This window comes from Lepidochelys kempii, chromosome 5 (assembly GCF_965140285.1).
Source record: "Lepidochelys kempii isolate rLepKem1 chromosome 5, rLepKem1.hap1, whole genome shotgun sequence".
Lineage (NCBI taxonomy): Eukaryota > Metazoa > Chordata > Testudines > Cheloniidae > Lepidochelys > Lepidochelys kempii.
Genome location: NC_136384.1, coordinates 113,812,181 through 113,828,758, shown reverse-complemented (window position 1 = coordinate 113,828,758; position 16,578 = coordinate 113,812,181). Strand labels below are relative to the sequence as shown.

Genomic DNA, 16,578 nt, shown 5'->3' with positions numbered 1-16,578 from the left:
GAGGGCGTGCGTGGGGGCGGGGGGACGGAGAGGGGAAGGTTCCCTCCCCAGAACCTTTGGCTGCCTGCGTTCTACAACAGAACGCCAGTCGGAGGCCACGAGCGCATGCGCCTCCCGGGACGGGCTCTCACGCCGCGCGCTCCCCAGCTGTTCCCTGGCTGGCCGCTGCTTGCCTGGGTGCGTGACATCAGGCGCTGGGCAAGTCAGAACACGTACCGGGCGGCAGGGCCGGGGAGGGGACAGGCGCGGGGCGGGGAGGGGCGCCAGCTGAACGAAGAAAACAAGTCCTGGGCTTCTCCAGCTGAGCCGCAGAGGCGGCGTCCCTGCTGCCTGCCGGTGGGACCTCACCTCTCGCTGGGCGCCGCGGAGGTGCTGAACCTGGGCCCGGGAGCAGCAGGGGAAGAAAGAGGAGGGCAAAGCGGGAGAGCGCAGGAAGAAAGCCCGGGGAGCTGTTCAGATCAGACCCGCCTGCCCGGTGGTGGGCACCGCTGGAGCGGCTGTTCCCCGCCCCCCTCCCCCAGGAAGCGCCGCTGCCCCTCGGGGTTCTCCGAGGAGAGGCGACCGGCGGCCGCGCCGCGCTCTGATGGCTTAGGAGACCTGTGCGAGCTGGACCAGCCCCGAGAGCTTGCCGAAGGGGGAAGCGCCAGACGGGTGCCCCGGACACTGGTGCGAATAGATGTGAGATCCAGCGGCGAGGAAGAGGCATGGGCCAGCCTGGGGCCAACGACATGGCCAACGCCGCTGCCTTAGGGAATTTGGGGAAGGTGAGGGAGCTGCTGGACCAGGGGGCGGACCCCAATGCAGTCAATTCCTACGACAGGACGCCGATCCAGGTACAGGGACCAGCGAGGGGGGTTCACGGGGAGCCAGGCAGGAGACTCAAGACCCGGTGGGAGGTGGGAAGTACACAGGGTGCAAACCAAAAAGACTGCAGGTGCTGAGCGCTTAGCACGCTCTGGTTTTAGTGAAGGCAGCGCCTCGGAGACTCGGGCCCTTTACAAGCCTCGCAGACATTATACAGCTATCATCACACACAGCAGCTCCAAAGTGCGGGGAGCGTCAGTTGTTACTTTCACCTAGGACTGACTGCTCATAGCGTGGGGGTGGCAAAGCGACACATCAATGTAGTCCTTCAGAAAGTCAGCCGATCCCCTTCCACGATTGTTCTTTTCGCTATTTATTCGCCATGCACTCAATCAGGCTGCTGGCGATTAACAAAAGTAAACCTAGTTTTGTTAGCGTGTGTCGCATTTTGTGACTGTTTTTACGCAGGGAGTGTTGTTCCTCATACATGTGCCAAAAATCACCCCTTCTGCCGCGAGCCTAAAGTTGACACTATAATAGCCGATAAAATCAAAAGGCGAAGCGGAATGGGAAATTCTATCCAGTGCATACAAACGCTAGCCATTTTCTCACAAGCTTAACAAAATGCTGAAATGGCGATACACCATCTCGGTGTCCGCAGAAATATGTAGAAGGAACACAGTATTTAAAAAAAAAAAAAAAAAGGAAAGGAAAGGAGTACTTGTGGCACCTTAGAGACTAACCAATTTATTTGAGCATAAGCTTTCGTGAGCTACAGCTCACTTCATCGGTATTTAAAGTCACAAAACACTAAATCTGACTCCTCAGATAAACATCAGACATTATTAACATGCTAAAAGGACATGCATGCTTCAGTTGGCTTGTTCTAATAAAGATATAACTCTATACCCCATTGAATATTTATCCTCTAGTATTTCTTGGTCGTTTTCAGGGCCCGATCCTGCAGCCCTACTCATACAAAGCCCCCACTGAGTTCTATGGGGGCCCCCACTGAGTTCTATGGGGGTGATCTGCATGAGGGAGGACAGTCCGAAGGAGTAGGCACCAAAGCCACACTTATGAAATGATCGAAGAAAATTAGTTCATCTCACTTAACCAGAAAACCGAAAGTCTATTACAAACACGCCGATCTTTCTGAAAGCAGTTTTAGTTTTAATAACCTATAGTTTTTATCGGTAACTGTAATTGTGACACGATGACTCAAACCCACCAAGTGCTTTAAATTCTCGAATTTCAGCAATTGCTATATCTGTGCCTAAATATCATTTTCGGAAAGGGTGCCCTCTCATTTTAAATCTCACTACTGGAAGTAGTGATATAATATTTTCGTCCGAGACCAAATACGTTAACTAAACGATATATGCGTAGAAACACTAGCTCATGCAGAAAAAAAGGGGGGGTATGCATTAGAGTGAGTTATTTATGTCATATATAGTGAAGTACAAACATTAAAAACTTTAATCTCCTTCAGGAGTACTAGAAACTAAAGTACATTCTCAATCTTGATTTCTACTTAGGTTCAGTTATTTATGTATTTAGCAAACGTTTATGTATATTCTCGCACAAAACAAAATTGGAATTACCTGAAAAGCTATGTTGTAAGAGATGCAAGGACAATTTAGATTACAACATCAACATTTTACTGAAAAGGGAGTAATTTGTGCATTTGATAATAATCCTTCAGTAGACATGGTGCTGCACCATTTAATTTGCTGCGTTTTTGTGCAGTATCTTTCAGCATTTAGATTTCAACATAAAAAAAAACTAACTTCAAAAGCAGTGAGCTTTCTAGTATGGTTCTAAGGTCAATAGAAATTGTAGTGTTTTCGTGGCCACTGGACTAAGTTAAAACTGTATTTTAAATCCCTTAAAACGAAACACATATACACAGGCGAGTCACTGGTCTAGTAAAATCGTGCCGGCAGAAAGGGTAACAGCAGCGTAAGTGCTAGTGAACGATCTACTATTTTAAGCACCGGGGTGGGAGGGCGGAAGTGCCATAAACTAAAGGAAAGTTAATTATATTTAAACTGAAATTCGATATTTTTATACAGAGGGAAAGATTTAAATCTATATCTACTATTCAAAAAAGCAGGGGGGCGGTAGTTATTGTTTTTATTGCGGTGGCTCTTGTGAGTATTATAAATGAACTTTCCAGTTTGAATGTTGTATTTTCATAATGAGCAGCTTCTTACTCAGGTCACATTTCTGTTTGCCTTAAGGGGAATTTTGCCAGAGTAAAGACTGCCTTTTGGGTCCACCAAAGAACCTTCCGTTTTGGTAAAATTTCAGACTTTCCGAAAACCGGGGTTTCCGTTTGTGCAGAGGAATGGTCGGTAGCATTTCTCTGTACATGTGCTCAAAAGCTAAATGCGTTTTTGGTCTAGAGTTTTCCCCCAAATGCATTGTGCGTGCCGCGCATTAAGAGGGGGTTATTTACAGTTCAGCACGTGTGTGCGCGCCTGTATGCACACTGATATTTAATACATACATGATATAATATCCACATTTACATACCTGGGAGGGGGGACCTGAGACTTGATTTTCTGGCCATTTCAAGCAGCTTCCTGTTTCTCTTGGTCTTGCAGCCTTTGTGGTATTCGACGCCTTTAGAGCCTAGGAGGCGATTGACTCTGATCAACATTTTATTAACCTGTTTTATTAACCTGCGGGCCTGATCCGATCCCATTGACTTTAATGGTAGTTGGATCAGGCTCAGACTGAAACTCGGTAGTTAAACCGCTGGCATTAGTTGCAGAGACCCAATCCTGCAGTTCAATCCCTACCCAGGCTTGGCCACCAGTGGGAGTTGGCCAAACACGGAGTCAGTGACTGACGGCTTCTGCCCCTCTCCTCCCAGGTCATGATGATGGGAAACACCCAGGTGGCGGAGCTGCTGTTGCAGAGAGGAGCGGATCCCAACCGGCCGGACCCGCGCACCGGCTCCCTCCCAGTGCACGATGCGGCGCGAGAAGGTTTCCTGGACACCCTTGTGGCGCTGCACCGAGGCGGGGCTCGCTTGGATCTGCGGGACGCATGGGGCCGCCTCCCCATTGACCTAGCTGTCGAGAGCGGGCATCAGCAAGTGGTCAGCTACCTCCGCGCCCAGCCTGCAAGGGGTGTCGCTCCGCCCCAGGCATAGGGCACGGGCGTGTGGCCAGCCGTCTGCGGGGCTTTGCCCTGCTCAGCCACACACAGCACTGAACTGCAGGCACCAGGTTTGTCTCCAGCAGCCGGGGACCACGCCTCAGGAGTAACCCTGACACATCAGGCTGGAAAGCAGAGGGTGGCCGCAGGGGAATGCTGTGGCCACCACTCATTAGGGTTCACCCAATTTTGTTCATCTTTAATCCAGTACTGTACCCTCCCCACATTTACAGAAGAGTCCACATTCATGGGTGTTATAATATTTCCTCCTAGAACATAACTTATTGTCCGTTTTTTTTCTTAAACGTATGAAGTATAATAAAGAGGAATAATATATTGTAAATATGCCACTTGGAAATGTTCTCTTAAATGCACTAAAAGCAAACACTATCTTTTTTTTTTTTTTTTTTTTTTAGATTTTTACTTTGCACAAATATGTATATCAACTTTTACTTGAAAAAAATGAACGTTCAAACACAACCACTGTAAAGGAAACCATGAAGGTAAATATACAACTTAAATTAATAAACTATTACTAGTCTGACAGAAACCAAAGCTTTGTGTAGTTCTTGGGTTGCAGTTTTCCTTCCCAGATCTGGAATACAAACAGATTCCTAGTGCCTGGATTTTCCAAAAGATGTGGATAGGAAATAAGCTAGACATCTTTTCAAACATAGAAACCAGAGAGAGTCTAAGAATTTTAGATCCCTAGGGCCAGATCCAACTCCCATTGATATTAATGATTGACTTTGATTTTAATAGAAGCTATCTGAAGCTCACAGTGCTAAAATGATCATTTTATTTTATTTAACATGGTTTTAAATCATTAGGGATACTCCTATTTGCATTTTAGACTCATATTTTCACTTACCAACTGAAGGTGTAGACCATACAATCAGGTGAAATCATATAAGCTGTTAAAAGTCATTATAGGAATAAAATATTTACAGTGTGTCCCACAAAGATTAAGAACATAAGAATGGCCACACTGGGTCAGACCAATGGTCCATCTAGCCCAGTATCCTATCTGACAGTGACAGGTGCTAGATGCTTCAGATGGAATGAACAGAACAGGGTAACAATCCATTCCTTCCAGTCCAAGCTTCATGCAGTCAGAGGTTTAGGGACACCCAAAAAATGAGATTGCATCCTTGAGTATGTTGGCTAATAGCCATTGATGGACCTATCCTCCATGAACTTATCTAAGTCTTTTTTGAGATCAGTTATACCTTTGACCTTAACATCCCCAGGCAATGACTTCCGCAAGTTGACTGTGCCTTGTGTGCAGAAGTACTTCCTTATATTTGTTTTAACCCTGCTGCCAATTAATTTCATTGCAAGAACCAATGGTCACCCATTGTGTGAAAGGGTAAATAATATTTCCCTATTCATTTTTCCCGTCATTCATGATTTTATAGATGTCTGTAAGATCCTCCCTTAGTCATAAGAACATAAGAATGGTCATACTGGGTCAGACCAAAGGTCCATCAAGCCCAGTATCCTGTCCTTTGACAGTGGCCAATGGCAGGTGCCCCAAAGAGAATGAACAGACAGGTTATCATCAAGTGATCTATGCCCTGTCACCCAATCCCAGCTTCTGGCAAACAGAGGCTAGGGACACCATTCCTGCCCATCCTGGCTAATAGCCATTGATGGACCTATCTTCCATGAATCTATATCTAGGTCCTTTTTGAACCCTATTATAGTATTGGCCTTCACAACACCCTCTGGCAAGGAGTTCCAGAGGTTGACAGTGCGTTGCATAAAAAAATACTTTCTTGTGTTTTCTTTAAAACCTGCTACCTATTAATTTCATTCGGTGGCCCCTTAGTCCTGTATTATGAGAAGGAGTAAATAACACTTCCTTATTTACTTTCTCTATACCACTCATGATTTTATAGACCTCTATCATATCCCCCCTTAGTCACCTCTTTTCCAAGCCGAAAAGTCCCAGTCTGATTAATCTCTCCTCATATGGAAGCCATTCTATATCCCTAATCATTTCTGTTGCCCTTTTCTGAATCTTTTCCAATTCCAATATATCTTTTTTGAGATGGGGTGACCACATCTGCATGCAGTATTCAAAATGTGGGCGTACCATGGATTTACATAGAGGCAATATGATATTTACTGTCTTATCGATCCCTTTCTTGATGACTCCCAACATTCTGTTTGCTTTTTTGACTGCTGCTGCACATTGAGTGGATGATTTCAAAGAACTATCCACAATGACTCCAAGATCTCTTTCTTGAGTGGTAACAGCTAATTTAGATCCCATCATTGTATATGTATAGTTAGGATTATGTTTTCCAATGTGCATTACTTTGCATTTATCAACATTACATTTCATCTGCCATTTTGTTGCCCAGTCACCCAGTTTTGTGAGATCCTTTTGTAGCTCTTCACAGTCTGCCTGGGACTTAACTATCTTGAGTAGTTTTGTATCATCTGCAAATTTTGCCACCTCACTGTTAACCCCTTTTTCCAGGTCGGTTAAATAGGACTGGGCCCAGTACAGATCCCTGGAGGACACCACTATCTACCTCTCTCCATTTTGAAAACTGACCATTTATTCCTACCCTTTGTCTCCTATTTTTTAACCAATTACCAATCCATGAGGGAACCTTCCCTCTTATCCCATGACTGCTTATTTTGCTTAAGAGTCTTTGGTGAGGGACCTTGTCAAAGGCGTTCTGAAAATCTAAATACACTATATCCACTGGATCTCCTTTGTCCAAATGCTTGTTGACCCCCTCAAAGAATTCTAGTAGATTGGTGAGGCATGATTTCCCTTTACAAAAACCATGTTGACTATTTCCCAACAAATTATGCTCATCTATGTGTCTGGACAATTTTGTTCTTTACTGTAGTTTCAATCAATTTGCCCAGTACTGAAGTGAGGCTTACTGGCCTGTGATTGCCAGTGTCACCTCTGGAGCCCTTTTTAAAAATTGGCATCACATTAGCTATCCTCTAGTCATTTGGTACAGAAGCGGATTTAAATGATAGGTTACAGATGACAGTTGGTAGTCCTGCAATTTCACATTTGAGTTCCTTCAGAACTCTTGGGTGAATACCATCAGGTCCTGGAGACTTATTACTGTATAGTTTATCAATTTGTTCCAAAACCTCCTCTAATGACACCTCATTTTGGGAAAGTTCCTCAGATCTGTCACCCAAAAAGCTAGGCTCAGGTTTGGGAATCTCCCTCACACCCTCAACAGTGAAGACCGATGCAAAGAATTCATTTAGTTTCTCCGCAATGGCCTGATCGTCTTTGAGTGCTCCTTTAGCACTCATCTCTCTAACCTGAACAGTCCCAGTTTTTTTTTAATCTCTCCTCGTAGGGAAGCTGTTCCATATCTCTAATAATTTTTGTTGCCCTGCTCTGTACTTTTTCCAATTCTAATTTTATATATATATATAAGATGGGATGGCCACACCTGCACACAGTAATCAAGGTGTGGGAGTACCAGGGATTATAGGATATTTACTGTCTTATTATTTATCCCTTTCCTAATGGTTCCTAACATTCTGTTATCTTTTTTGACAGCTGCTGCAAGTTCAACAGATGTTTTCAGAGAACTATCCACAACGACTCCAAGATCTCTCTGAGTGGCAACATCTAATTTAGATCCCATCATGTTGTATGTATAGTTGGGATTACATTTTCCAGTGTACATTTCTTTGCACTTATCCATACTGAATTTTATCTGCCATTTTGTTGCCCAGTCACCCAGTTTTGTGAGATCCCTTTGTAACTCTTCACGATCAGCTTTGGACTTAACTATGCTTTTTGTATGCTTTGCAAACTTTGCCCCACACTTTTTCCAGATTGCTTTACAAAGTGCAGTGCCACAAGCAGGAAACCGTGAATGATACAGGTTTTTAAAAATCCTATGCTGCCTGACACTGAAAATACAAAATAGTTCTATAAATTTCAATATCCTGATGTTCCCTGAGTCTTCATTTCTCTTTTAATTCCCTAAAAAACAACTATCACACAATATCCCAAAGCAAAATATTCAGGACCAACTGTATGTGTGTGTACGTGTGTGTGTGTGTACGTACATTCACAATCAATTTAGGAAAGTCTCACCCCAAAATGGAAAGAAGTCTCAAATACATCTTAGGGAGAAACTGCACTGAAAAAGTTGAGCTTCCAAAAGGGCGGGGGGAGGGAAGGAATGTTTAAAAAGGACTATTCATCTAAGCAATTTCAAGCCTTTGATAATGTACCCAAAGGCATAATTTCTTAGCAGGAAAACAAAAAGCTGTAGCCCAGAATTCAAAAAATAGAAAACTGAATCCAGTAAGTCAATACACACTCCAATTTTTTGTATTTTTTATTTTGGATCTGTGTGGTCAAAAAGAGAGAGAGAGAGAGAGAGAGAGAGAGAGAGAGACTCTTATCTCTGTAGGGTTGAAATTTTGGTAGCAATAGAACAGAGCTGGTAACACACTAAGAGGCAAAAACTCACGATAAAAGTAAATTTCTTTCTGTTCTCTGACTTTGAATGACCTTGATCATATCAGACATCCTGTGTCAACTGCTCATTACAGAATGAAATTCACCCCATGAAGAGGGCTAGCAAGAATCCTGTGTCTAAGGGTAGCCCACGAGGAATAAGTGTACTTGAAGGCCTCATGCAGCTCCTCTGCAAGGGGTGAATGTTAAACTATTTTCCATACAGATTTGCTCTTCACGTTTTATTTATGTTTCTAACAAATCTGGAGCAAATCCTGTTCAATTTACTCACACGGGTAACCCCACTGGTCTCTCTGGTATTAGCTGGGCAAATTAGAAGGCAGGATTTGGCCCTTTATTTGGATTGCTGCTGTTCACATCCCTGCCATCTACAAAATAAATCTCTTGTAACCACTAATGGGCTCTTCACCAACCAAAGGCCTAAAACAGATTATTCTCCTCCCTTTGGGGACAGATTAATGGAGATTTTTAAAAGGCATTATTTACTTTCATTTGAACTCTGGGGAAAGAGAGGATCCCTCTCCCGACCTTCCTTAGCAACCTCTCTAAAACCAGTATTTGCTCTCTAGACTCCATTCTGGAAATTTTGCCCTTGACTTCCATGGGAGCAGCAGCAAGAAATGTGTGCAGTGATAATCGTGTCCACCAATTTTAACTTCCCCTAGTTGACATCACAATTAAACATCAATAGACCTAATTCAAGCTCTCCCCATTTTTCAGAGTAGGCAGGTGACGGCAGAATGTACTCCTACTTCCATTCTGGGGACCCATACCCGGGCTACTCCGATGGAGCACCTCACCCCCTCTGAGCACTCCCCAAGTCACCCCGGACCATCGAGAAGTGTGCGAGGGACTGTGGGGAAAGCAGGATGTTCACGCTGAAAAGCGGACACCATGTCTCCAGGTCTAAACCACGGCTCAGCGAGTGGAAGGTTTCATTGAGATCCTGCAGTGTCGACTCTACAGACTGGGAGGCGGGAGGAGGGGTAATAGGCGTGGGATTGCAGCAAGGGTGTTCCGCCTGGCCGTGCACCGCTATATCTAGCCCGAAGCTACACTTTGGCTACACATTTCTACAAAGTGCCCAGTATCTAAACATCTTCGCGGCTAGTGTAACTTCATTGCGAAGTCGCCGTCTTCATGTTTAGCAGCGCGGCGTGTTTTCTGAAGTAGCCGAGACATTCGACGGAGGTTATGCAGACGCATCGGTAGGAAAATCGCTCCCACAGACCGCGAGAAAGAAAAGAGCAAAAGGTGAGCGGTTTTGTCCCCCCAGACAGAAAGAAAAGAGCAAAAACTTGACCGGCACAAGTGTATCACATAGGACCACATTCTCAGCTGGTGTAAGGCACCATAATGCCCCTGGAGTCAGTGGAGAGTTGCAGATTTACACAGAGGGTTTGACCCACAGTATCCCAACATTTATTTGACAATGGATTAAACCCTATTTGATACACAGGTAGGTGTTGCCCATAAATATTATTTTCACACTAGTTGTCCTTTGGGGGCCTATTTATGCTCTCTGACGCAAGTGGAAGCTTTTCTATTAAGCTTTTGGGGAAACTATGGGGCTTTTAGGAGGTCACTTACCTTCTTTTTCAATTCTCCTCTCCCTCCCGCCCTCCTCCCCCTTCGGGCACAGTTTCCCTAACTTTAATCCAGACTCTGCTCACTTTATTCCCGTGAGTAAAATGACCAGACAGCTGATTTTCCTCTTTAGCTAAATTAGAACTGCTGCCCAAGCCTGCAACTGGCTCTCCCACAACCAGAAACATACCGGAAGAACCTCAGAAACTGGGAGCTGATCCTGCTACTCTAACTCGTGTGAGTCATTCTTACTTACGCAAGCAGCTGCAAAGGGCCTATTCGGCGGTGACGTTCACCACCGTGCAGAGGTGGAAACACAAAGCCTATCGCAGCAACCGAGTGCCACTATTTTGAGGGCTGGAATGGCACTTCAGTAACTGCCCAGGGCTTGTGCTGGCGGTCAGCGCAGGGGTGAATTTTATCGCACGTGAGGAAGGTTACCAGTACCCGAGCCTTTACCATAAACTTTTGAACCCTCTGAACGTAGAGCCCATATTATCTCAAGGGCAGCATCCTTGGCTGATTGTTTGCAGCATTAGGCTCTCCTGACATTCTCTTTGTCTCGAATAGAATTACAGGGTTTGGACACTACGGCTTGTTTATTAACAAAATGTCTATAGTTTGTATTAAATAATACCATTGTAATTGACTTGGAATAACGTATCTAACATAATGGCATTATATATGTCCCCAGGATAAGGGGCACTCCCACCACCATTTTTGAACTGGTATTCGCAGTAACTATAGATAACTATTGAAAAAGCTTTTTTTTTTTTTTTGCTTCCACCAGTAACACAATGGGTCAACTGCTCCTTCCTTTACTCACACCAATAGTCCTAGTGAAATCAGTGGGACCACCAGCTTTGCTAAGGCAAGGCAGCAGGATTTGGCCCATTTTGTTTAATTACTTCATCTACATTTTATTGCTGTAAGAATTTGTTAGCCCACTCCCCCCCCAAAAAAAGCCACTTTATTAAATTCCTGTTTTCACTCATTCTTTCCCCAGAGGTGTTGGATAAAGTTTTAAATGCTTGTTTTCAGGCTATTGATTTTGTTGTTGTTGACAGCCCAGAGGAGACGGTTTCTGAAAATATGTAATATTCACTCTCTGTACATATGAGCCATCCCAGCTCCCCCGTCCCACGTTTACAGTATTAAAAACAAAACCAAACTCACCCAAGTGCCCTGGAGTCCTCCTCCCTAATAAAAACAAATTCAGAAATGTTCAAAAATCATCTTTAGAGACTTCCTGCCCTTGAAGTGTTCCCTGCATTCTTTGCCCACCCCAAACGCTCACTACACTTCTCTGGGTGTCTGGAATGTGCAGAGGCTGCAAAACGCAAGGCCTTCTGAAAACCGAACTGTCTACACGAAGGAGGCTATCTTGGCACAGCTCCATCGCCCTACAACGGCCGGCCTAACCCAGACCCGCAAGGCTGCGGCTGCTACGTAGTGCCCAATTCGCGCACCTGAGCCAGACTCTTGAGCCCATTTTGTGTCTCTGCTGAAATGGCGCTGAGAGGAGCAGGAGTTCTCGTTTCTATCTGCTCAGCGGCATGGGAAGGACGGGAAGAAAGTATCTTCCCCAGACATCAGCGATCTCGCCAGGATTTACTTCGTGGGTGCTGCCCCCAGACCACAATTTAGTAAACTAGGGAATGCTGGGCCATTTCTGAGCCAACAAAAATTCCAGGAACTCCCTTCGACACGCTCTTAATACCCGCTGGGAAGGAGATGTAAACAAGCCCCGATCAAACGTGGTTTTCTGAGGCATCTTCTTAATTTGCTTACCCAACACAGGGGGGTTACTACATTGACTCAAACCTGACTTCCTCGAGAAACGGAGCATGCAATTTCTTTTTAATAATACTCCCCCGCCCCTCACCCTCGCCGCTAGCTTCCCATCACGAGCGAGGCTTGTGTTTGTTTGTGTCTTTGTTTTGACACTTCACAGATATCTTGCTTCTCTACAACGTGACACACTGGGATCAAACCGAAAATAAAACAAGTCCGGGCATCCGCACAAACGCTGGCGGGGCGTGAGAGCTCATCCTTAAACTCCCCCAAGCCACCGAAACGGCGTTTGCTTATTGAACCGCGACTTTAAAAAGTCACCTATCGGGAGCAACTGAAGGGGGTGGGGCGACACACGAAATCAGCCGCGCAGTTAGTTACCCCTGGTTGTAAGTCGCGAGTAAAAGTAGGGCCCGATCTGCGGGGCGGCACAGACAGCAACGGCAGGGCTCCGCGCCTCCTTCAAGGGGCCATGTGACAGCCGCGGACACTGTTTGTCGCTGTAAAGCGACACGGGCCGCTATTCGGGCTTTTCTCCGCGATTGGCTCTCGCCGCTGCGCCGCTTCCTACCTTCTTGCAGGGAGCCGGCTCCGCGGGGCGTGCGTCGCCGCCCCGCCGGCCCGTGGGGACCCTCCCCGCTCCGCCGGAGGCTGGGGGAGAGGGGGGGGGGGGACGGAGCGCCTCCCCCCAAAAAGGGTCCGATTTAAAAAAAAAAAAAAAAAAAAAAAAAAGCAAACAACACACCAAGCTAGAGAGGAGAGCGAATAATGTCGTAAGAGGCTTTATTTAAACCACTGGCTGTGATTGGCTGGCTTTCCTGCGGCGTTCGTGCACTTGGTGGAGCAGCCGGCGATGCTCGCCGGAGCGAGGCGCAAGGCTGGCTGCCGCCTGCCGGCCGGGGGGCGGGACCCCCCTCGCTGCCCCCCGGCGGAACTGGAACTCCCCGCTCGGCTCGAGCAAGCGGGGGGCGCGGGGGGAAGGGGGGAGAGAGGAAGAAGAGCAGAACTGTCTGCAAATGAATGGAGCGCGCGGCTGCTCGTGCAATGGCCTGGTCCTGCCTATAGGGGTATCTATATAGCTCAACACTTCGGGGGGGAAAGGCGGGGGGGGGGGGGGAGGGAGAAAGGGGGGGGGAGATTTCCCGCTCCTTCTGCCCTGCGTGGACAGTTACTAACCTGAGCCCCGCAGGGTGCGCTCTCCAAACCGCTGCGCGCTGCCAGGAGCGCCCCAGCCAGCATGGGCATGAGGATAAAATGCACCGTCCGATGTAAGCGCCCGAGAAACCTCCCACGCGTCAGGGCTGTTTTGCTCAAGATCATCCAAGGCTTACTGAAGGCTTATCCAAGATCCAGGCCCCTTCGCCTTTCCCTCGTGGTGGTTTTGAGGAAGCGCTGCAGCAGGCGGGCTGAGCCTGGGCACCCCGCTGAGAACAGGTAGGAACCAACCTCAGAGAGGGGTGGGATTGGAAGGTGCCACTCTTGAGACTGAAGGTGAAATTCTGCCCCCCCCCCCCCCACGGAGGTCAATGGCAAAAATTGCCAACCACTTCGGTGGAGCCAGGCAACGCCAGGAGCTGGCTTCACCATAGGAACCTGCTGTGTGCAGAGACAGCCAGTCCTACGGATACTCTTGCTCTTGGGTCATTTCTTGCTGTCCCGACTGATTTCAGGAACTTCTGCTTACGGACTGATGGCACGAGGTGGTCCCATATGCCAGGGCGCGCTCTTTTGGCCCCCTATAATTTTCTTTAGTGTACAGCAGCAGATTTTGTAAACGTTACAATACATGACAGTCAGTAATCGCCCACAAACTATTGCGGCATCGTTGTGGCACCTTGTTTGTTCCAATCAGATACAACAGGCGATTTTTCTAGAGTAATTAAAGTGCACCTACCATCACCATCAAGTATGACAAACTGGAGACAAACGTTCTCGTGAGTAGGCACCAAAAATAGTGTTTTGGAGGGAGAAAATGGCCGATTATACACACACACCACTATTTTGTGACTAGCCAGATAGGAAAGTCAGCATGTTTGCCTTTTCATTGTGATATTTTTAACAGTGAAATCGATTGGCCAGGTTTTATATTTGTTATTGTATAAACATCCAAAACTAAGGTATCAGTGTATCAGATTATCAGTTCATAGAGTTAATTATTAAAATTCATATCTAAAAGATCCTGAGGGGCTCACTCAGGCAAAATTCAAGCACTTCAGTGGGAGTTTTGCCTGAACTGGGACTTCAGAACTGGCCCTCGCAGGGTCTATTTGGCCCTGTACAGTGCAGTTTAGGCATTGTTTATTATGATTTATTGAATACACAATAAGCATAAAGTATTCTGTGGATTATCTGGGCATTATAAAATGTGGAGCAATGTTAAACAGAGGAAGAACACGATTTCTGTAGTCTAATAGGAAGTGCCAAGACCGATATTAGTGGGGACATAAAAACACACTTTTAAAAAATCCAAACCAGAGGCCCCCTTGGTTCTGAGATTTTTTTATATATATATCACAGTGTTTGGAGCAGGAAATAATTCTGTGCTGCTGATGGAATACTGAGCACTGGTTAGGCCAGTGTACAGGGAAGGTTTTGATCAAGAGCAATTATGCAGTGTACATCATTATCTTTAAATATCCATATTTAAACTAGATGTTGGGCCTCCTTACTTCAACCGCAGCGATAATAAGTGCTAAAAAATATATCCTCATCAACATCACCTCTGTGATGAACCTGAAAAGCATAAATACCAAAATATGGGACTGATCCTGAAAATATTTACTGCCTGTAAGTCAATTCACTGAAGCCAGGGTCAGAAACCCTGCTCTGGCCAGCAGTGTTTTGCTCTGTGTTTCTGCGCCCCCAAAGAACTATTTTTATATAATTTAATTTTTTTAAAAACTATTAAAAAGCAAATTAGTGCTAAAAAGTTCACTAAGGTATTCAAAACATGATTGTTTTTCTCTTGGAAGGCCAAGTTATGTTGTGACTGAGCTATAAAACTTGGAATTCCCCCTCCGGCCCTATCATAGCTGTTCTATACAATATAATTATATTAAAATAAATAATAATAAGCCTGGGAGAAGATTAAAGTGAATCGCGAAAAAGAGAAACAATTAAGGGCCCAGACTGTAGGCAGATGCATTCATAGCCCTTGCTGAGGGTACTGGGAGTTGTGTGTGTGTGTGTGTCTGAGGGTAGAATTGGACACATTCATTTGAAAATACAGCAGCTGCACTGATCTTTCCCTTTCCCTCTCGTCTGGATTAGAATTATTCTAATTTAGTTGTTTTATCAGAAAGGGAAAGATCCGGGAGGAAATAAAAAGCGATGAACCGACTGAAAACAAATAACACAGGGCCCAACTCCAACAGGGCTTCGGCTCTAACTCCCTGGAGCAGTGCCAAGGAACTGCTTCTAAAAGCACTTACCGAACCAGATAGATCCCGAAGTTTACAAAATGGCTGATTACATTTTAAAGCAAATCCTGCGTATATGAATGTAAGTGAAAATTAGGCAGAAAGTTACTTATTTTGTATGCACTCATGTAGGATTTGTGCTGAAACTTGGGACATTTGTTTTAATTTGGCACATAAAGTAGTTTGTTGATTTCAAAGCCGTAAAAAATATTATAAAATGCTATTAGGAAACCCCTGCATTCTGATTAATCCGCAGCCAGCGTGAGATTCTTGAATATCGTAATGGGCCTGAACCCGCCTTTCAAATAAAACTACTGTATTGTTACAGTAAACCTAGAAAATGCATACAGCACGGTAAATGAAACTATTAGTAAAATACAGAGAACATTTTGTGGCATTGGTTAAACCATAGGTTCAGGAGACCAGGAGTTTTTTCCTGGTTATGTCACCTACCTTTTATGCGACCCTGGACAAGTCACAATCGCCCTTTGCCTCAGTTTCTCTGCTCCTACGTCCACGTTCGAGGTTTACCGAATGTGGGGAGGGCTTAATTAATTATATGTTTGTAAAGCGCTCTCAGATAGTTACTTAGCATTCGTCATCCAACAATTGCCATTCACCTGCTTATATTTTATTCGTATTATAGCTCTACCAAAGTTATCCTCTACCATAGTTCTTTTTAGATTTATTAAAATTAGTCAAGCTATTTGCATACAGGCTAAATCCATCCTTTTAGTTACTTTATTCAGAGACTAAGAAAGCCCTTGCGTACTACGTTATCATAAAACCATGACCCATCCATCCGATTTAACACTAATGTATTGCTATATTAGAAAAGAGCAAAGAGAAAATATTTCAATTATCCGTTGTTAAGGGGGGCACATTTTTCCCTTATTTGCATGTTCACCTATCACAGCAAACAAAAAATTATATCACTTTGCTGGTAAGTGGAGGCACTTTAAATAGTAAAATAGGTTGTTTTCTGTTTCGGATATAACCAAAATAGTTTAACTTTGTATAATTGCAGCTTCCAACTAGATCTGTTTTCATCATTATTCCAAATTATTTTTTCAGTGCAGCTTTAGAGAGAGGCAGAAAAATAAAATCCTTAGACCAGTTAATTGGGGTTGCTAAATTGTTTAATGTGAAATGGAAAAAATTATACAGGAAGTAAGGTTTCATCAAAAAGTATAATTCTCTTTTTATCCCTTCCGCTGCAACAAAATATTTTTCCCAGCAGTAAAGAGGTGCAGTAACTAGGTTAATCAAATATAATTCTGTGATCAGCATTTGTTCAGCAATATTGTGGTCATCTCA

At 44.9% G+C, this 16,578-nt stretch overlaps 1 protein-coding gene and 1 long non-coding RNA gene across 2 annotated transcripts in view; one reads left to right on the top strand and one right to left on the bottom strand.

Moving 5' to 3' along the window:
• Positions 1 to 12,503, bottom strand: part of LOC140911765 (uncharacterized) — a 121,878-nt gene extending 109,375 nt beyond the window's left edge. The window contains exon 1 of the long non-coding RNA XR_012159118.2: positions 12,224 to 12,503. This is a non-coding gene — a long non-coding RNA (uncharacterized LOC140911765). The remainder of the gene's footprint in view (positions 1 to 12,223) is intronic.
• Positions 248 to 7,924, top strand: LOC140911763 (cyclin-dependent kinase 4 inhibitor B). Its single transcript, XM_073345515.1, has 4 exons — positions 248 to 833; positions 3,686 to 4,043; positions 4,389 to 4,475; positions 7,526 to 7,924. Exons 1-2 carry the CDS (start codon positions 705 to 707, stop codon positions 3,965 to 3,967), a joined length of 411 nt encoding a protein of 136 aa, XP_073201616.1. The 5' UTR covers positions 248 to 704; the 3' UTR covers positions 3,968 to 4,043; positions 4,389 to 4,475; positions 7,526 to 7,924.
• Positions 12,504 to 16,578: the final 4,075 nt, after the last annotated feature.

What these genes read in the sequence shown, in the direction of transcription:
- LOC140911763 (XM_073345515.1), top strand. Translation starts at nt 705, where the DNA reads ATGGGCCAGCCTGGGGCCAACGACATGGCCAACGCCGCTGCCTTAGGG. An exon ending in ACGACAGGACGCCGATCCAG is followed by an intron (nt 834 to 3,685) that starts GTACAGGGACCA and finishes CTCTCCTCCCAG; the next exon opens with GTCATGATGATGGGAAACAC.